At 38.1% G+C, this 22,360-nt stretch overlaps 1 protein-coding gene across 4 annotated transcripts in view; it reads left to right on the top strand.

The window, feature by feature from the left end:
• zfyve28 (zinc finger, FYVE domain containing 28) overlaps window positions 1-22,360 on the top strand; it is a 168,721-nt gene that overhangs the window by 81,331 nt on the left and 65,030 nt on the right. For all 4 annotated transcript variants that reach the window (XM_059974166.1, XM_059974167.1, XM_059974168.1 and 1 more), the window contains exons 6-7: window positions 6,503-6,592; window positions 10,380-10,481. In XM_059974166.1, the coding sequence (XP_059830149.1) occupies window positions 6,503-6,592; window positions 10,380-10,481 (192 nt within the window). The remainder of the gene's footprint in view (window positions 1-6,502; window positions 6,593-10,379; window positions 10,482-22,360) is intronic.

A 22,360-nucleotide genomic window follows, 5' to 3' on the forward strand; every position in this document is an offset into this window, starting at 1 on the left:
ATTCTTTCCATTTCTTGATGATTGATTTGAGGGATATTCAGTGACTTAAATTTTTCTTGTATCCATCTCCTGACTTGTGGTTTTCAATAACCTTTTTATGGAGTTGCTTGGAGTGTTCTTTTGTCTTCATGGTGTAGTTTTTGCCAGGATATTGACTCACCAGCAGTTGGACCTTCCAGATACAGGTGAATCTTTACTACAGTCAATTGAAACACCTTGACTGCACACAGGTGATCTCCATTTAACTAATTATGTGACTTCTGAAAACAATTGACTGCTGCAAAAGTGATGATTTGGTGTGTCATATTAAAGGGGGGGGGGTAAATACTTATGTAATCAATTATATTGTGTTTTATATTTGTAGTTAATCTGGATCACTTTGTGGAGATCTGCTTACACTTTTGACATGAAAGTCTTTTGCCTATTGATAAGTGTCAAAATGCCAAGTTAACGCCACTGTCATTCAATATTGTAGAACAATAAAAAAAAATTAAAACTTCCAAGAGGGAGTGACTACTTTTTATAGACCCTGTGTGTGTGTGTGTGTATAAAAAAGTGAGTTAGTGCACATGGGTTAATTGTACATGGTGGAGGGGAAGAAGATGTTCCTGAAACAATTCAGTATGTATCTTCAGGGATATAGAGTAGCCTGGCATAGCATGACCTTCAAATGCCTAACTAATTTTATGCATTTGGTTGGGCTGGTAACATTCACTATCAAATTAGATATTCTTTAAAAGGTTAAATTCAAATAGATTCACTTTAGTCGTCACATGTACATCCAAATATATCGTAAAATGCATCATTTGTGTTCAGGATATGCAGCTTGTAAGTGTCGCCTTGCTTCCAGCACTCTCAACTTACAAATTTAACTGGTACTTTTCTGGAATGTGGGAGGAACCCACAGGAAACAACATTCAGAATGTATGAACTCCTCAAAGGCAGCAGTGGGAGCACCTGTACTGCTCACATTCCATTTAACCAGACCATTTGTGTGACAATTCGACAACATGTCACCAGTGAATTTTAACTTTGAATCAGTGACCATGTGACCCCCCCTCCCCCCAGATACTTTTTTTGTGTAGCAGGATTAGTTCAGAAAACTAGCAGTGACATTGATATATTTCTAGTCTTAGTCCTTAAAATGAAAGATATCTGTCTAAGTACAAGAGCATTCAAATAATAACTACTATTTTTGCAATTATACCAAGCCATTGGAGCTCTCACCCTCACCGACCTTATTAACATTGGGGATCTCCCATCCACTGCCACCAACCTCAGTTCCCTCACCCTGCACCTCTAGTTTCTACCTGCTGCCCAAGATCCACTAATCTGCCTGTCCAGATAGTCCCATTGTTTCTGCCTGTTCCTGCCCCATTGAACGTATCTACATACCACCTCTGATTTATCCCCTCTGGTTCAGTCCCTTTCTACTTACAGCCATGACACTTCACACACTGTTGATCTTTTCAATGATTTCAAGTTCCTTTGCCCCCATCATCATATTTTCACTATGGATGTCCAGATCCAGTAGACCTCCATTCCTCGTCAGGAAAGACTCAAAGCTCTCCATTTCTTTCTGGACACCAGACCCAATCACTTCCCCTCCACCAGCACTCTCCTCCGTCTGGTTGAACTTGTCCTCACTCTCAATAATTTCTCCCTCTGCTCCTGCTTCTTTCAAACAAAAGGAATAGCCTTGGGCACTCGCATATGTCCCAGTTATGCCTGCCTTTTTGTCGGCCGTGTGGAACAGTATGTTCCTCGCCTACATTAGTATGACTCTCCAACTTTTCCTGCGCTACGTCGATGACTACATCGGTGCTGCTTTCTACACCCAAGGGGAGCTCATTGACTCTATCAGCTTTGCCTCCAACTTACACCCTGCCCTTAAATTTACTTGGTCCATTTCTGATACCTCCCTCCCCTTTCTCGATCTGTCTGTGTCTCTGGAGACAGCTCATTGACTGATGTCTATTTAAAAACCCATTGATCTTCACAGCTACCTGGTCTGTACCTCCTCCCACTCTGTTATTTGTAAAATATGCCATTCCCTTCTCTCAATTCCTCCATCTCCACCGCATCTGCTCTCAGGACGAGGCTTTTCATTCCAGAACTAAGAAGATTGTTGTCATCCTTCAAAGAAAGGGGCTTCCCTTCCTCCACCATCAATGCTGCCCTCAACTGCATCTCATCTCATCCATTTCATACACATCTGCCACAACCCCACCAGAGGTAGGGTTCCCCTTGAGCTTATCTACCATCCCACTAGCCTCCACATCCAATGCATAATTCTCCGTAACCCGACATCTCCAACAGGATCCCACCACCAAGCACATCTTCTACTTCCCCCCTGCTTTCCGCAGGGATCGCTCCCTATGTGACTTCCTTGTCTATTTGTCTCTCCCCACTGATCTCCCTCCTGATCACCTTCCTCTGCTGTTGCTCCCCCTTTTCTTTCTTCCATGGCCTTCTGTCCTCCTATCAGATTTCCTCTTCTCCAGCCCTGTATCTCGTTCACCAATCAATTTCCAGCTCTTTACTCATCGCTCTCCTTCTCTGATTTCAGCTATCTCCTTGTGTTTCTTCCTCCCCTCCCCCTACCTTATACTGACTCTTCATCTTTTTTTCTTCTTCTCCAGTCCTGATTAAAGGTCTTGGCCCAAATTGTTAACTGTATTCTTTTCCATAGATGCTGCCTGGCCTACATTTTGAAATCCCAGCATTTTGTGTGTTGCTTGGATTTCGAGCATCTGCAGATTTTCTCTTGTTTGTGGTTGGTCTATTTTTGCCATAATAGTTTGCTCTACTTGGGATTTTCCTGATAGTTTCTGATTCAATGGGCTAGTATGAAACAATAGTTGCTATTCAGCTGCTTTTTGTGGGAAGGAATTGATTTGATTTGAAGTCTGTGCTGTTTGTACTCTATCAGCACTTGTATAGATCACAAGAAAACTGTGCTGGGGTACTTCCTGAACTTCGCTTTTTATCAACTTATTGCTAACTAGTTTTGTTGATGTGAGATGGGGACAATTGCCAATCTGATGTTGTGTAAGCATGCTATTTTATATCTTAAATAAATGTAACTATCCAAATAATTTTAAGTTGTTGAGATAGGAATTAGGGGCAAAAATTCTTTATTAACATAGAACAGTGGCACACACAACAGATCCTTTGGCCTATGAAATGCCCACCCAATGTAAACATATTCCATAATTCATCTATCCCTTCACTCCTGCACAGCCCATAATCTTCAATTTTTCATCCTTCTATTTGCCTATCTAAGAGTCTTTTACATATCCCTATTGTGTTAGCTTCCCTAGGCAGTGTGTTTCAGGCACCCACTCATTTCTAAGTACAGTAAAATTCTTGTACAAATGTATATAGGTAGTCTGTCTGAGACTTTTGCACAATACTGTATTAGTCAATGTGGAATGGAGATTGAGCCTATAAATCTGGTGAAAATAAAGGATGTTGGGAACAGTGAGGCTGGAGTCTCGTGGGAGGGGTGTGGGACAGGTGTGGGACAGGTGGCCAAGTCAAGTCACTTTTTATTGTCATTTCAACCATAATTGCTGGTATAGTACACAGTAAAAACGAGACAACGTTTTTCAGGACCATGGTGATGCATGAAACAGTACAAAAACTGCACTGAACCGCGTAAAACCAATACCGAAGAAATAACTACATGAGACTACAGCCTACCCAGGACTGCATAAAGTGCACAAAACAGTGCAGGCATTACAATAAATAATGAACAGGACAATGGGCACAGTAGAGGGCAGTAAGTTGGTGTCAGTCCAGGCTCTGGGTTTTGAGGAGTCTGATGGCTTGGGGGAAGAAACTTATGTAGTCTGGTCGTGAGAGCCCGAATGCTTCGGTGCCTTTTCCCAGACAGCAGGAGGGAGGAGAGTTTGTATGAGGGGTGTGTGGGGTTCTTCATAATGCTGTTTGCTTTGTGGATGCAGTGTGTAGTGTAAATGACTGTAATGGCAGGAGGAGAGACCCCGATGATCTTCTCAGCTGACCTCACTATCCACTGCAGAATCTTGCAATCCGAGATGGTGCAATTTCCGAACCAGGCAGTGATGCAGCTGCTCAGAATGCTCTCAATACAACCCCTGTAGAATGTGATGAGGATAGGAGGTGGGAGATGGACTTTCCTCAGCCTTCACAGAAAGTAGAGACACTGCTGGGCTTTCTTTGCTATGGAGCTGGTGTTGAGGGACCAGGTGAGATTCTCCGCCAGGTGAACACCAAGAAATTTGGTGCTTTTAATGATCTCTACCGAGGAGCCGTTGATGTTCAGCGGAAAGTGGTCACTCCGTGCCCTTCTGAAGTCAACAACCATCTCTTTTGTTCAGTTCAGATTCAGAGACAGGTTGTTGACTCTGCACCAGTCCGTTAGCCGCTGCACCTCCTCTCTGTAAGCTGACTCGTTGTTCTTGCTGATGAGACCCACCACGGTCGTGTCATCGGCGAACTTGATGATGTGGTTGGAGCTGTGTGTTGCAGCACAGTCGTGGGTCAGCAGAGTGAACAGCAGTGGACTGAGCACACAGCTCTGGGGGGCCCCCATGCTCAGTGTGATGGTGTTGGAGATGCTGCCTCCAATCCAGACTGACTGAGGTCTCCCAGTCAGGAAGTCTAGTCGGCTCTAGTCAATCAAAGGAGGAGTGCCAGGGGCAGGTGTAGAAATACCCAGGCCCAGAGACAACAGGCAAGGTCATTTGATTCTAGACATCTGGTTTATTGATCATTACAGAATGTCTCTCTGGTGCTTCCCACTCCTTACCCTCTCCCTTCCCCATTTTTCCTACCATGATTTTACTCTCTGCTCCCTTTCCACTTTCAGTCCACAGTAGACATGAAATTTCACCTATGAAATTTGTTTTTTTTGCTACAGTTATACAGTACAATAGATAAAATTTACTACAGTACTGTGCAAGTCGTGGGCACCCTAGATATATATAGTGCCTAAGACTTTTGCACAGTACTGTATTAAAAAAAACCTTTGACATCTCCCCTAAACTTTCTTCCACTTAATGAATGTTGCAGTTCTATGAAAGTCTGATTAAATCACAACTAGAGTTCATTTCTGGTCACTTTGTTATAGGAAGGCTGTGGAAGCTTAGAGGAGCAGATGCTGCCTGGATTAAAGAATGTATCTTAAAAGGAAAGGTTGAGCAAGCTTTGGCTTTTCTCAGTGGAGGGAAGGAGGGTGAGAGGCAGTTTGATAGAGGTGCATAAGGTCGAGAGGCATAGATAGTGGACAGCCAGCATTATTTTCCCAAGGTGACAATGGCTAATACCAAAGGGGTGATTGATGAGTTATTATCATAGGGACATTTATTAAACCTTTTAGATAGGTCCCTGAATGTAAGACAAAGTGATATGGTCTGTGTGGTTGGGGTGAATTAGATTATTCATGGAACTTGATACCTTGGGTTGTAGGGCCTGTACTGTGCTAAACTGTTCTATGTTAATTACAAAATTAAATTGAACAGAGAATTTGTTCAATTATTGAAGGTATGGGGGATCTGTGTCAATATTAGAAACAAATTGAAATGGAAACAATTTGTTTAATGTATAACAAAGTTTCCTTACAGTTTTTCAGACTTGACAGTGTTGATTGATTTGTTTGGCTGAAGCAACTTTGGAGGGAAAGTTATTTTGTGAAGCCTTGCCTCACTTATCTGATAGCTTAAAGCACCTTGTGCCTTGAATGTGTTTACCGTAATAAAATCAAATGTTGAGGTACTGTACAGTCAAATAACACAAACTGCAAAGAGGCGAATAATGAAGCAAAATTTTTTTTCCCTGGAAGAGAAATGGTAACAATTCAAGGGGCAGTAAAATATTGGTCATGACACCAGCCTACTTCCTGATTCACTTTGGATTGTGGTAAGCAGATTGACCAATGGACGTTAATTGCTAATGTCTCCAAAGAAGTAAGCTAAAATTTTTAGAAAGGAAGGATTAAATGAAATTTTAAAGATGTTGTCTTTAGGTAATGCATTTCATGGTCTTGGGTCACCCCAAAGCCCTGATTATGCTTCACAAGAATAATCACCGTTACAACTGGGAACTATAAACAGCCAGTTCCCACATACAGCAATGTGATAATGTGCAATTTCTGTGGTGCTAATTAAGTTATCATTATTGCTCAGGGTCCTGGGGGTTAACTACTTGCATCTTTTACAGAATCAAGCCATGGCATCTGTTGTGCCCACTTGAAAAGGCAAATGGGTCTTCAGTTTAATGCTTCAGTTAAAAGCAATTGCAACAGTGCTTCATAAGCCCTCTGTTAACATATTAACATTGTGCTGAAACTTCTGGCCCCATCATAATAGGCAATAATTAGCCACTCCCAATACTTGAGTTACTTGGTTAGATTTGGTGTAGTTTCTGTTTTGTTGTTCATTTATTATACATTGGCATAATCTATGTGGTTGCTCTCTTTATTCTGTATGACAAAAACTAACAGTGTATTTATCTTCAGGGCCTTAAAGCTTGGATACCTCACACAAGATTTGATTGATGACTACGAGCCAGCATTAATGTTTACAATTCCAAGACTAGCCATTGTCTGGTAGGTAATATTCTTTTTAAAAAAAACTTTTTATGCTTATGAAGTATTAATTGTTGCTGTTTCACATCCATTAGGGAAGTTATAATTTAGTCATTTGCATAATGTGATACCCACCAGCCACATCACATGATTATGAAAGTAGATTAACTGGGCAATTAAGATCTTCTGCAACAGAAGTTTCAAACTATCGTGTTAGACGTTGAAATATTTTAATGAGTTGGTCTCTTTATTCAGCGACTGCAGTTTGAATTTGGATGTTATCTTGCATGTACTAATTGACCACAGATAAGTAATCCATCCAGAAGAATTAAAGCCCTGTTCTTGGAAAATGAGGAAAACTTGTGCCCTTTGTACCTTTTAACATCCAGTACAAAGAAATAATGGGCGCCGATTTGGTTGTAGATGCTTACAGGTTGCATAGTACATCTCAAAGTCCCTGAGGAAGACCATATTAAATGTTTCTGTTACTGAAACTATTTTCTCTTTGCCTGTTTATTAAAGATGCAAGTCGGGCTTGAACAACACCATACTGTTGTCTGATGGGTAGAGCATAGAATTTAGTTCAGCACAGTACAGGTCTTTTGGCCCAAATGTTGTGCTGACCCTTTAATCTACTCCAAGAACAATCTAACCCTTCTTTCCTACATAGCCCTTCATTTTCTTTAAACCTTGTGCCATCTAGGTCCCTTAAATGTCTGTGATGTATCTGCCTTCACCACCATCACCACTCGACCAGAGTGTTCCACTACTGATGTCAATTAGATGATAAACAGTTAACTTGAGCAGCACACATTTAACTTGAACATCTACTGTAGCAAAACTGAATTGAATACAATTGAATTTGAGCAGATAGTTGGGAATATATAAAAACAAACAGTGTATATGTTTTGCAGTATGTTGAAAATATTCAACTTAGAGAAAGAGTTAATGATTAAGGTTGATATGAAATAGCACTTTTTCTTTGCGTGTCAAAGAAAGATTCCTTTCTGCTACAGTCATATTTTTGCATTCATCACAGCAGTGAAGTTTTAAATTACCAGATGACATTGCTTTTTTTTTTACTGCAACTTTGCTAGAATTGTAGAGTAGATCTTGGACTTCGGCCCTAAAGACCACTCATAAATTGAACTAGATTGAATAATACAATAAAAATGGAGCATTTTCAGTCATTTCTATCTTTGCCAGCTCTTTGAAGAAGGTATCCATTTTGATCCATTCCACTAATCTTCCATCTGTCCTGCAATTTTCCCTCCCTTGTGTGTATTTTCTTTCAAAAGTTCCCTTTCAGGCAATGCATTTCAATTTACCATAATTCATTGCATTATTTAAAATCGCTCCTTTTTTTGTCAATTATCTTAAATCTGTGTGTCCATCCCATCCCACCTGCTGTTGAAGAGATTTTCTCTTTGAAAATCCAAGCATTTGTTCTGGCAGGTTACCATTCTGGTGTGCAATACCATAAAGTTTCTCTGTTTCAGATCCTGGAATCCTATTCTTTTTAAAGAACAGTTACCATTTTGCATTTCTGCATTTAAAAAAGGCATGAATCAGCATGCATGTGATACTATATTTTGTTCTTCAGTGATTGCTTCTCCTGTTATAGCCAAATTCTGATTTCATTAAGCACAGAACCGAACCACTGATTAATAATGAAATCCATTCAGTGAAAGCTCAGCTGCCTTAACACATACCCAGCTGGTAGTGTTTGAATTCCAGCTGTGTTCAGATCCCTTTGTATCTCACTTGTCATCAGTCAAGTACATTTTGTATATTTTCTTATGAACACCCAGTGTAGCTAATATTTTCTGAAAGTACCCTGATAGAAAATTGACAACCCTAATGTTTTGTGTCTGGATTTTGTGACTTGCCAAGTGGATTGTACTTGTTATAATAAGTGTGCTGAGGAGCCCTACTCTGAAACTTGACATGGTGAGGACTATATTATGTATTATGCACTTCTGTTAAGTTTACCATTTGGAACTTGTGAGCATGACCTGATGCCTAGTAACATTTTTAGACCATAAGACACAGGAGCAGAATTAGGCCATTCAGCCCATCGAGTCTGCTTCACCATTCCATCATGGCTGATCCCAGATCCCACTCAACCCCATACACCTGCCTTCTTGCCATTCCTTTGCCCTGACTGATCAGGAAACGATCACTTCCGTCTTAAGTATACCCATGGACTTGGCCTCCACTGCAGTCCGTGGCAGAGCATTCCACAAATTCACTAATCTCTGGCAAAAAAAATTCCTCCTTGCTGCTGTTCTAAAAGGTCACCCCTCAATTTTGAGGCTGTATCCTCTAGATCTGGATACCTCCACCATAGGAAACATCTTCTCCACATCCATCCAATGTAGTCCTTTCAATATTTCGTAAGTTTCAATGAGATTTAGATTACTAAAACAATGGTGACCAAGTTGATTGGTGTTCAGCAAGTATGTTTGTATTCTGTCTCCAATCATTTGTAATACTGATTGCCTGAAGTTCAATTTTGTAGCAGAAGGAGTGAATTCAGATGTTAGGGAGAGGGAAGATATTGGATTGAATCTTCCCAATATATAGTGGGTCTTTGAATCAGTTTGTAGATCTTCCTGATTCCCTTGAGCTAAGAATGCCCTCAGTCGTGGACAGTTAAGACATTGTGTGTCTACTCATGATGTGTTTATTGCCCCTTTTGACATTAATTAGAGATGGGGTCAGGCTGAGCTAAACAAATCCTCCAAAAACTGATTGCTCAGTTACAAATTGCCTGTTTCTGTAATGATCTGTGAAGTCTCTCATTTGTTGAACAGTACAATTTACTAGATTCATTTTTTTGTGGAACTTGAGTGGAATTGAGGTGATTGGGAAAAGTAAAACTAAATCTGCTGAGTCATGTGTAATGTTTTATGAACAGCAGTTCTGATGAGGCTTGAATTTCTTCCAACACCAGTTTCATTGGATAATTTGTCCCTAATATTGGGACAAAATGACAAGGGTGACTACTCGGAGTTAAACCAGAGTTGTTCATTGGGCACCCTAAGGTGAAGAGTTTAAGGTGCCCAATCAAGAAAATAGTTGATAACAAACAGTTCCAATCTTTTAAGCAGTAACACTAATAATGTACATGGCATCTCTGCCAATATGTGCGATGCATATTCATAAACATCTGTGCATGAAATGTTATGTCCAGACCAAGTGTCTGAACATGGCCTATAAATGTGTAGGTAAAATTTTGATTTTTATACAGAAATCATATCTGTAAATCAACTAATGATAAGGAATATAATTGAATATGGTTTGCAGCTTAAGCATTTTATATTAACATTTGTATTTTGATTGCTGTGCCTAGATTTTCAAGGTTATCAGTATTCATCTATTTGAAGATCTGTTATTTGAACAAGTAGAGTGAATTAAACATGACACCAAATTCTTGTTCAAATTTATTTGCATAACCAGATTGTTCAGTATTTTTTTGCTTCCAGTTGAATGTATTATCGGAAAAATGTGTGGGAAGTACTAATTGGTAGAGTTAACTTGTTTAATAAAATGTGACATTCATTCAGATTTACTCTTGATTGTCAGCATTTGGCTAAGGTAATATCTGACAGGTGGTTAACTCTGCATTGTTGCAGGATGTGGCAGATGATACTTGCCTCAATCAGTCCATACTTGAATATTATACATTTAATTATAGGAAAAATGTGTTGGAAATATAAATTTATTGTATTGTTTAGGTACAATATGACATTTTGGTGTTCTTTAAATTATAATTATCATTCTTCTCTCCCAAAATATTTTGAAGTGGTTTATTGGTTTTCCCTGAGGGGCCTTTGAATTTAGAACGTAAGCCAGAAGATATGTCCGACCTATTTCGACCATTTCGTACTTTGCTGCAAAAAATAAGGTAGGTTAAACTACAACTTTAATTCTAATTAGTGATGTGTTGTTAAACATGGCATTGAAGAGCCCCAGTAAAGCAGTAGTCAATGGGTATGAAGGGGAAAGTATTCCACGAACTGGAGTTGTGCGTCTTGAGGAAGATGGTTGTGTTTGTTGCTAAATTAGGATTGCAGCCCTAGGACATCGCTGTGGGGAGCTTTCTAGCCCTGCGTATCATCCCAACATCAATACCTGTTCCGTCGACCTTTTGTATCAACATGGGTATGATTGTATCAGTTCTTAGATGCCAAAGGCTGTAACTTTGTATTTCAATGAAGATGCATTATGTAGCCATTGTGTGCCCAAGTAGAAGGGGCAAATATCTGTGGCAGTAGAACAGATATCATTCAAGCTAGCTACTTGGTCCTGGATGGTGTAAGCTTCTTGAATATAGTTGGAGCTGCAAGTGTTGTCATGTGAAGAGTATTTTCATCATACTCTTGATATGAAGTTTGTAAATGGTGTGAGGTAAGTCCGTTACCTCAAAATACCCAGCATCTGACTTTGTCAGTGTGTTTGTCCAGGATGTTCATGTATCAGTTGTATCATTCTTACTACTTTTTGCCTTTTCTGGCTGGTCTAGTTGCGTTAACACAAGAGCTTCTACAGATGCTGGAAATCCAGTCCTGATCAAGGGTCTCAGCCCAAAATGTCAACAGTTTATTCATTTCCAGAGATGCAGCCTAAACTGATGAGTTCCTCCAGTATTTTATGTGTGTTGCTCTGGTCTAGTTGAGTCTAGACCAGCACTGATTACTGATTGTCAAGCACTTTGCCATGGTAACACTACTGACAGGTGGTGAAACTCTCTTTGTTACAGGATGTGGTGTACATGTTACTTGCCGTTTATCAGTCTATGCTTGAATTTTCACCAGGTGGTGCTGCACATAGACATAGATATCACAAGAGTTTCAAGGCAGACCACTACATCAGCAAGTTGGGAATGGGCAATAATTATTGGTCTTGGCTGTGATGTCTGTAGAGAAAAATAAAAATCATTAAATTTTACTTTTAAATGGGAATTATCTGATTGAGAACAGAAACTTTTTTATAAACTTGGTCAGGAGTCATGTACACAGGAATAGGCCCTTAACTCCAAGGTTCAGGCTGTACTGTTCTGTATACTATAATGCAGCACTTGACCCAAGACATTCCATGCCTAGGTGATCTAAGTACACTTTCTAGACATTACTTAAATACAGTAAAGCCCTCTGCCTTCACCATTCAAGCAATGCATTTCCCAATTCCAATTTTTACACTGAATGGTAAGTGTATGGAACACAATGCTGGGGTTTGTGGTAGAGGCATATACATTCAGTGGCCACTTTATAGATGCACCTTTTCAACTGCTCCTTAATGCAAATATCTAATCAGTCAATCAAGTAGCTACTCAATGCAAAAAGTATGCAGACATGATTAAGAGGTTAATTTTTTGTTCAGACCAAACATGAGAATGGGGAAGAAATGTGATCTAAGTGACTTTGACCATGGAATGATTGTTGGTGCCAAACGAGGTGGTTTGATGCTGTTATCAAACATTGCACACATCATGGCACTATTCGCTATGGATTGCGTACTTGTTGGCATAATCACCCATGCCATTCTGGATATCTAGATTGTCTGTAATGTAAAGGCATAAATTTGAATGGTCTTTGAACAAAATTATTTCTTCATCATTGTTTCAGAATGCCGTCATGCCTAGCTTGTAATCGTCCCAGTCTCATTTTGCTTTAGTGTTCTAGTTAGCTTCAAAATACCTTACAGATAAGCAATTTAAACTGATATTTTTATCATAGTTTTCTCCAGTGGTTGTGCATCCAACTGCAAAACACTTTCTCTGTCAGGTTATTCAAATATTTTGCTCTCAGGCTAATTCCATCTCCATTTGCTTTACCTTTCCCAATTTAGGCTAAATTTTGTTAGCAACAGTTTTTTTTTCAAAGAAGTGTTCTGTCAGGACTGACACTTTTTTTGCTGATTCATTAATTAATTTATGGAAAGGCATGCTTACAGTTGGGCATATGTCCACTTGAGAATGCACGTCAGGAAATCTCTGATATATTCAGCAGACAGAAAATCATGAGCTATCTCTTTCTGATGTGCTTTGCCAGCACCATCCATTTGTAAATTTGACACTGTCTTGCACAAGCAATTATAAATTGGACTTCACTCAGGCTTTTTAACCCATTTGTAGATGTGTTGCCTTTTTATTAAACCATTTGAATTCATCCCACATCTTCTGCATCTCCTCTTTGCTGATTTTGTTAACCTTTACACATGCTTTGAGATGTATGCTGTTTAAGGCTCTGGTAATTATTTGGTTTTGTAATTTTACTTTAAAAATTGGTTTATTACTGGTTTATTATTCTAACATACTAAAATACAATGGGAAGCTTGTCTTGCATATGTTTTTATACAGATCAAGTCAATACATAGTGCATTGCGTTATAATCAGGTAAAACAGTAATAATGGAGGATAAAGCGTAAAAGCTACCAAAAATAGAGTAGTGCAGGTAAATGTTAAAGTGCAAGATCGTTATGAGGTAGATTTAGGCCAAAAGTCCATCTTATTGTGTGGGAGGTCTGTTTGAGAGACTGGTAACAGTGGTAAAAGAGATAGAAACTGTCCTTGAGCCTGGTGGTGCATGCTTTCAGGCTTTTGTATTTTCTGCCTGATGGGAGGGGGGAGATAAGAGAATGTCCAGAATAGGTGAGGTCTTTGATTATGTTGGCGAGGTGTAGACTGAGTCCACAGAGGAGAGGCTAGTTCCTGTGATGTGCTGAGCTCAGTCAACAACTCTGTGCAATTTCTTGTGGTCACATGCAGAGTAAAGTTATATTGCATCCAGACATAATGCTTTCTATGGTATATCGATTTAAAGATTGTGGAGAGTCAATGCAGACATGCCAGATTTCTTCAGCGTCCTGAGGAAGCAGAGAGGTTGTTGAGTTTTCTTGGCTGTGGCATCAGTGTGGTTAGAGCAGAATAGGCTATTGGTGATGTTCACACCTTGGAACTTGATGCTGTCAAACCTCTCAACTTTGATACCATTGATGTAGACAGGAGCATCATTTTCCTGAGTATCTGCACTACTTCCATCTGATGCATGTTTATTTTTACCAGAAGGAAAAAAACTGAAGTGGCAGAACTTTTTTTTCCCCTTTTTGATGATAGCACATGTCTGCATGTATCTCAGTGGCTGTCCAGACAACCCAAAGGCTCTTAATTGGCAAATCATAACTATTTTCAATTCTAAACACCACCCTTAATTTTCATAGTTGAGTCTCCACCATCGATATCATGTAGATCACCATTATCCAGTAATTCAGTTGGATCAGCTACATAAATACTGTGGTTACAAGAGCTGTTCAGAGCTCAAGTGACTTGCTCCCCTGAAGAATATTTCCACAGGTCAGGAGCACTTGCACAGGTTCAGGTCTGCACTTACCTGAATCAGGGCAGCTTTAATAGCTCTCTGTTTCATAGTTTAATGCCATGCAGAACCAACCAGCCTGTTTGACTGATGACATGTCAACCACCCTAAACGTTCATTTCTTTGACCGCCAGAGCATAGTGGCAGTGGTAAGTGCCATTTAACCAGTGCATTTCAGTTGTTCATTTTGGTTGCTTGAATAGCACCTCGGCATTATTATCAATTAATTCTGGGTCATTATTTATCACTTTGTCTACAATTAGCTGTCCTCTTCTGGCAATATTGCTCATGACAAAGAACGTACAAACTCCTTACAGACAGAGGTGACGGGTATTCTTGTTTTCCAATGTTTTTATTTGTTTCTGTATAGAAGAATAGAGTACAAGAAAGTGTATATAAATGGTCAAAAAAGCTTTTTAAAAGAACTACCAATTACATTATATCTGTTCATAATAACAATCACATTACAGGTAGGCCCCGTTTTTCGAACGTTCGCTTTACGACAGCTCGCTGTTAAGAAAGACCTACGTTAGTATCTGTTTTCGCTAACCAAAGAGGATTTTCACTTTTATGAAAAAAAGACACCCACTTTATATGTGTGTTTACCCAGAGAAAGACTACCATGACCGTGAAATCTTGTGCAGGCAGCTGTATGTGCATGCGTGTATGTGTGTGTACGTGCGTAGGTGTGTACACGCACATGCATGTACATGTCGATCTTTTTTTCTCTCACCAAATCGATTTTGGCTTGCTGTCTTCCTGATTTTGATAATGTTAGTGTTACTTTAAGTTTTATGTTATTTTACTATATGTTAGTGTTATTTTAAGTTTTATGTGTTATTTGGCATGATTTGGTAGGTTTTTTTTGGGTCTGGGAACACTCTAATTTTTCCCATATAAATTACAGGTTTCCCCCACTATTCGAAGGTAGAGCGTTCCCATGAAATGGTTCGTAAGCCAGAATGTCGTAAAGTGAAGAAGCAATTACGTTTTATTTATATGGGAAAAATTTGTGAGCATTCCCAAACCCAAAAAATAACCTACCAAGTCATGCCAAATAACTCATAAAACCTAAAATAACAGTAACAAATAGTAAAAGCAGGAATGATCTGATAAATACACAGCCTTATAAAGTAATTATTTCAGCAATGTCCACCGTAGCGAAAATCTCACGCAAGTGCTCTCAACAGAAAGACTCAGCGCAAGCGCTCTTGGTCACACTCGTGGCAGAAACAGTCAGCGCGAGCGCTCTCAGCAGAAGCACCCTTTCCAGTAATCTTTAAGCTGTGAAGCTGCCAAATCATACCATATAATACATAAAAATACACAGCCTATATAAAGTAGAAATAATGTACGCCCAGTATAATTTCATTTACAAGAATCGGGAAGACAGTGAGCACACTGATGATGGTGTGGTAGGCTGAGTTGTCGGAGGTTGGGGTGGTGGGAGACTGGGGTGTCATCTCATCGTCGTCTGTTTCCATCAGGGCAGGCAGGTCACCTTCTTCTATGTCTGCCTGCCTCAATGTTGAAGGTTGAGTTTCGTCGTCTGCTGTGGCTGATGTAGAAGGCTTGAAAAACGACAGTATGCTTGACTGCTTAGCCTCGCGCATTTTTCTATCATACGGTTCTTGGTAAGCACTCAAATCATCCTGCAAATATGCCCTAAATCTACTTACCCTTTCAAAATTAAAGTCATACTTTCCTGCAATCATTACAGCGTTGCCAATCGCAGCAAAAATTTCACACAATTGCTTCACGTTCAGTTCCTGAACGACTCCACTTTCGGGCTGTTCGCTACTACGTTCGGTTTCATTTGTTATCCTTTCCTCTTCATCAGCTCTTCATCTGTCAGTTCTTGGTCATGGGATGCCAAAACCTCTTCAACATCATCTTCATCAACTTCCACAAACCCATAGCCAAATTCACTATGTCCTTCCTTCATTCACCACAATTGAAACGCTTAATTATGTCCAGTGTTACGCTAAGTGTAGCACCCTTACACGCTCTTTTAGGCTTTTCTGATACCTTAGAACTCATCTTGCTAACGGATGCACAAAATAAATCGACATAAAGCACAGATGCTCACAGACACATGTTTAAGCAATGCCGGCTAGAATGCAGTTCCGGGGGAGGAGCTTGGCTGCTTGGGGTGCGCGCTGCCTTTTTTTGTGCACTACCTTTTATTGCGTGCTGCCTTTTTTCGTAACAGTGAAAACACCTTCTGTTAGCGAAAACAGGTAACATAGGTCTTTCGTAACAGCGAGGTGTCGTAAAGCAAACGTTCGAAAAATGGGGACACCTGTAATGGTAACTGCTTCTTTGCTTTATGCCATTTCGGCTTACAAACGGTTTCATTGGAACACTCTACCTTCGGATAGTAGGGGAAACCTGTACTCTGTATTTATATGTCAATCAATAGTTATATTGAACTATACTAATTTATTACAAAAAAAAGAATCTAACCCCTACCAAGACCGAAGCTGTTCATTAAGTTGAAAAGAGGGTAAAATACCTTCTGATACAATAAAAATTAATAATAGCCAACATCTGAGTTTAAACAACAAATTGAAGGTTTTGAAAATAATTCAGAAAGGGTCCCCACAATGTTTGAAAGTCTTGACGAGATTCAGAAATTGAACAACGAATCTTTTCTAAATCTAAACATGACATAATGTTGCATAACCATTGAGCATGAGTAGGAGGAAAAACATCTTTCCATTTAAACAAAAGCATCCTCCTAGCTGTAAGAGAGCTAAAGGCCAAGATATGTAAATCAGATGCCTTCAGCTTAATATCTTGTCCTGCAACAATACCAAATAGGGCCATCAGAGGGTTAGGCTTAAAACTGACTTTAACAAGTAAGGGAAATGTTTGAAAGACTTCCTTCCAATATTTTTCAAGATTTGGACAAGTCTAAAACATATGAATTAATGATGCTTCTGCATTATTACATCTGTCACAGTAGGGAGATATATCCTTAGTCATATGAGCTCTATGTACCACCTTAAATTGTATGAGGGAATGACGTGCACATAGCGATTGAAATATTAACCAGTTTAAAAATTTCATTCCAAGTTTCCTCAGATACTGATGTCTTCAAATCTTGTTCCCAGAGATTCTGAATTTTGTCTGAAGGAACATTCCTTGTCTCCAGTAACAAATCATAAATATTAGATATTGAACCATTATGAAAAGGGGTCAAACTAAAAATTACATCTAGTAAGTTCTTATCTGAGCTTATAGGGAATGTACATAATTGAAATCTTAAAAAGTCTTTGATTTGTAAATATCTAAAAAAAGTGTGTTTTGGGTAAACTATATTTAGCTGACAATAGCTCAAATGAGAAGAGGTTTCTTCCAACAAACAGATCCCAAAAACATTTAATACCCAACCTGTCCCATTCCTTAAAAACTAAATCAGTCATGGAGGGTTTAAAAGGAAACTAGAATAATTGGGACTTGAAAGGGAAAATCTCAATAAACCGAAGTGTTTTCTAAATTGTATCCAGATCCTCAGAGTATGTTTAACTATTAAATTATCAGTTGGTTTACTTACAGATAAAGGAAGTGAGGATCCAATAAGAGAAATAATAGAAAATTTATTAACAGAGTTAGTTTATAAAGAAACCCATACTGGACAATCTACACGATTAATATAATTAGCTAAAATGTAAGATATCGTATATTAACTGCCCATTAATAAAACCTAAAAGGTTAAACCTCCAGACTTTTTAGATTTTTGAAAATGAATTTTATTTAAACGAGAATGTTTATTTTTCCATATATAAGAGGATGAAATAGAATCAAGAGAGTCAAAAAAGGTTTTAGGAATAAAAATGGGACAAGCCTGAAAAGATATAAATTTAGGTAGAATATTCATTTTAATAGAATTAATTCGTCCAATCAACGATATTGAAAGGGGTGACCAATTTAATGATATTCTTTTTACATGATTCAATAAAGTAAGAAAGTTTTCTTTAAATAGGTGTTTGTAATTCTTAGTAACTGTTACACCCAAGTAAGTAAATTGATTCCTTACAACTTTAAAAGGGAGATTAGTATTAATTGATACCAAATTATTTAAAGGAAATAACTCACTCTTAAGTAGGTTCAATTTATATCCTGAAGACTGGCTAAAATGGGAGAGTAAAAAAAAGTACGCAAGGTAAAGAGGTCTCAGCATTAGAGATAAGCAGCAATGTATCAGCGTAAATTGAAATTTTGTGAGTAATACCGCTCCTTAAAATACCACTGATATCATTAGATTCTTGAAAAGCAATGGCAAGAGGTTCTAAAGCTAGATCAAAGAGCAAACGGCTCAACGGACAGCCTTGTCTAGTTCCACAATGAAGTTTAAATAGTTTGGAATTTTGAAAATTAGTAGCAACCCCGGCAGAAGAAGATAGATAAAGTAATTTAATCCATTGAATAAAATCTGGTCCAAAATTAAATTTTTCAGAGGTTTTAAATAAATAATTCCATTCAACCTGATCAAAGGCCTTCTCAGCATCTAAGGATATCACACATTCCAATATCTCCTGGGAGGGAGAGTAAATAACATTTAATAGATGGCATATATTAAAATGGGAATGTCGGTTTTTAATAAATCCAGTCTGATCATCAGAAATAATAGGTAGAATATTTTCAATCCTACGAGCCAGAACTTTAGAAAGGATTTTAGTATCAACGTTGAGTAATGAAATTGGCCTATATGAAGAGTGTTCAGTTGGGTCTTCTTTAGGATAAGCTAAATAGAGGCTTCATAGAAAGATTGAGGCAAGCTACCCAATTTGAAAGAATCCAAAAAGACTTAAGTGCAACTGCGGTATAATTAATGAAGAAAAAGCCTTATAAAATTCTCCAGAAAATCCATCTGGACCCGGAGCCTTCCCTGAATGTAATGAACGTGTAGCTCTGGCAACTTCCTCGTAAGAAATGGGTTGATTCATCTGTTTACAATTATCTGCAGATAGTGCAGGAATATTTAATTGATCTAGAAAATTATTAATTACAGTATTATCTTTAGGGGAATCAGAACTATAAAGCTTAGAATAGAATTCTCTAAAGGTATCATTTATTTCAGAGTGATCAGTTGTCCTATCATGATTAGTTTTCCAAAGTTCTTTAATTTGTCGTTTAACTACAGAAGTTTTTAATTGGTTGGGCAATACTTTGTCTGATTTATTTCCGTGAATGTAAAATTGAGTTTCATCTTTAAGAAGTTGAGTTTCAATTGGATATGTTAACAGAAGATCATATTTAGTTTTAACTTCAACAGGTCTTTGATATAAAACAGGATCTGGAGCTATAGCATATTTTTGATCTGATTGTTTCAATTGATTGGCTAATTCAATTCTTTCTTTATTAGCTTTATTCTTAACGCTTGCAGTATAAGAAATAATTTGTCCTCTAATATAGGCCTTGAAAGTATCCCATACAGTAAGATTAGAAGTCTCTTCCTTTTTATTCTCTTCCAAAAACAAAATAATATGCCTCTCTAGAAATTTTAAAAATTCCTTTTCAGATAACAAAGTTGTATTGAAATGCCAAATTTAAATATAGAAATACAGGAGCGTGGTCTGAAACAGCAATCTCTTCATAGTCACAGGAAAGAACTGATGAAATTATTTGACTATCAATTAAAAAAATCAATTCTGGAATATGTACGATGAACATGGGGAAAAAATGAGTATCCCCTATCTAAAGGATGTAGGAAACGCCAAACATCAACAATACCACATTTCAATAAAAAAGATTGAATAAACAAAGCTGATTTGTTAAGAGACGCTGGTTTAGAAGATAATCAGTCTAAAATTGGGTTTAGCCAGCAGTTAAAATCTCCTCCCATCACCAAAAAATAAAGACCTAGTAGAAGATCCGGTAGAAATGAAAAAAAAAACACTCAAAGAATCCTGGATCATCTACATTGGAGGCATACACATTGGCAAATACTATTAATTTATTATCTAGTTTTCCTGAAACTATAACAAAACATCCATTAGTGTCAGACACTACTTTATGTTGGACAAAGGAAAGTGTATTATCTATAAGAATCGGAACTGCTCTAGATTAGGCCTGAAAAGACAAATGAAAACAAAGTCCGTTCCAACGGCTAAAAAACATAGATTATCACATTTGCGTATGTGAGTTTCTTGTTTTTAAAAAAAAAACTAATAGGGATCTTAAATTTCCTAATATAAGCAAAAATCTTATTGCATTTGACAGGGTGATTTAACCTTTCACTTTAAAACTGAGTAGATTAATAGTTTGGTCCATTTTTAGAATAATTTAAAGGAAGGGTTAAAATGCAAGTTAAAACCAGTCCATAAACCTTGAGAAATGGTAACCAAGCAACAAGTTGGCTAAAACAAAATTCAATAACAGCTTCTGAGAAAAAAACCATCCCACCTCCCAAAGAAAGAATATCGACCAATAGAAAGCCAGCATCTACAACTATGGACACCCCCCCCCCCCCCCCCCAGAAAAACCTGGTGATCGCTGCAATTAGTTTCAGGTTGTTTATATTCCAACCTAGACTAAACAATATCCAAACAAGAAATTCAATTCTCGTATATCAAAAATTCAGTATTAAAAAAAATACAAGAAATTAGTTACAATGGTTTACCAAAAGTAAAACATACCATTATTCATACAGAAAGACATTAAACGATTAATATATCTTCATGAAAAAACAGGCTAAGCAGTTAGCTTTCAAATTTAAAAAAAATCTTTATGCTTCAGCATTCAAATGAAAGCATTTGAAGGGTCCATCTTTAATGAGATTCTCAATCAAACTAGGTAGCCAAGGGACGGGTTAACCCTTGATAGAAAAATTCCAACAAAGCTTGTTTAAGTTTAGCACATTCCTGCATAACCTCAAGCAAATAGTCTTCGAGAATCTTAATATTCCACCCTATAACAAATCATGCCCCTTCAAGATTTGTGAATTAAAAGTTTCTCATTTAATCTTGTGTTTTCATGTAAAGACAAACTAAGCAGCTAGCCTTCGGATTTTAAAAACCTTTGTGTTTCAGCAATCGACCAAAACCATTGGAAAGAAGGTTTTAAGTGTGATTCTGAGACGAGCTGGATAACGAAGGGAGTGTTTAAAACCCTTGTTAAAAAATTTGGACATAACTTCTTTGAACTTTTTATTATGGATTATTACGGATCTTGGTCTATCTCTGTTAGGAAATCTAAACACAGGGGACCTGTGAGCTTGATCAATCAAAGGCAAAGGCGCCAGAATTTCTGGAAATAATTCTTGCAGAAAGTTTGCAAAAAATTCCATAGGATGATTACCTTCGATTAATTCTTCGAGACCCAGAACCCGTAGGTTGTTCCTTCTACTTCTATTTTCTATGTTGATAATCTTCTGTCTTAACTTTTCATTGGACTTTGCTTTTCACAAAGCTTTTGCAGTTCATCCACTTCCGTTTCCACAGACGCCAACATTGCTTCGTTATTTTTCTTATGTTTATCGTTTTTATTAAGAGATTGCCGAATAGAATCCAATTTACCATCTATTTGTTTAAATTCAGAGCTGAATTGTTGAAACTTCTCAGAGGCTTCTCGTGTATGACTTTGCAGCAAATCCATAATTGAATCCAAAGAAGCAGGAGGATCATCCTTTTTTTGTACCTCTGCCACCCCTTAATGTAGCCATAATGAAAAAATATCACACTTAAAAAGGAAGTTTAAAGACAGGTTGGAAATAGTAAGATAATTAGAGTTGGAGCAATGGGAGATTGGTGCTACTCCCATCAGCCACCACCAGGAAATCTCGTGATGACGGGTATTGAGTTCTGATCATGATTGCTGGCACTGTGTAGCATTAGGCTGGCCTCTCTGCTACTGTGTGACCCCATGAATTTAATAATCCATGTTGGCTCTCCAATGAGCATAAACTTCTCTGCAAGTACTCAGTCATACTGGTTTTGATTATGAATTCCATTAACTCAACACAATTCCAGTCCAGTTCAGATAAATTGATTAATAATAGTCTTAGCAGTTCTACAAATTTATGACATTGGAGTTGAGCTTTACCTGTATATGCTAGATAAACAGATATACAAGACCAAAAGACGTGGGCACAGAATTAGGGCATTTGGCATTAAGTTTTATCCTTTCTATCATAATCGCAAAAAATATGAAATTAAATTCAGTCTGGAGAATTCCTTTCCAAATAACTGAAGATGATGATTAAACAACAGCAATCTCCTTTTATGTTATTATGAGGGTGGCATGGTAGCGTAGTGTTTGGCACAGTACTTCACAGTGCAGGCAATCAGGGTTCAATTCCCGACGCCGTACGTCTCCTTGTGACTGTGTGGGTTTCCTCCAGTTGCTCTGGTTTTTTCCACAGTCCAAAGATCTACCGGTTAGTAGGTTAATTGATCACTTTAAA

The sequence above is a fragment of the Hypanus sabinus genome, chromosome 7 (genome assembly GCF_030144855.1).
Source record: "Hypanus sabinus isolate sHypSab1 chromosome 7, sHypSab1.hap1, whole genome shotgun sequence".
Classification (NCBI taxonomy): Eukaryota; Metazoa; Chordata; class Chondrichthyes; order Myliobatiformes; family Dasyatidae; genus Hypanus; species Hypanus sabinus.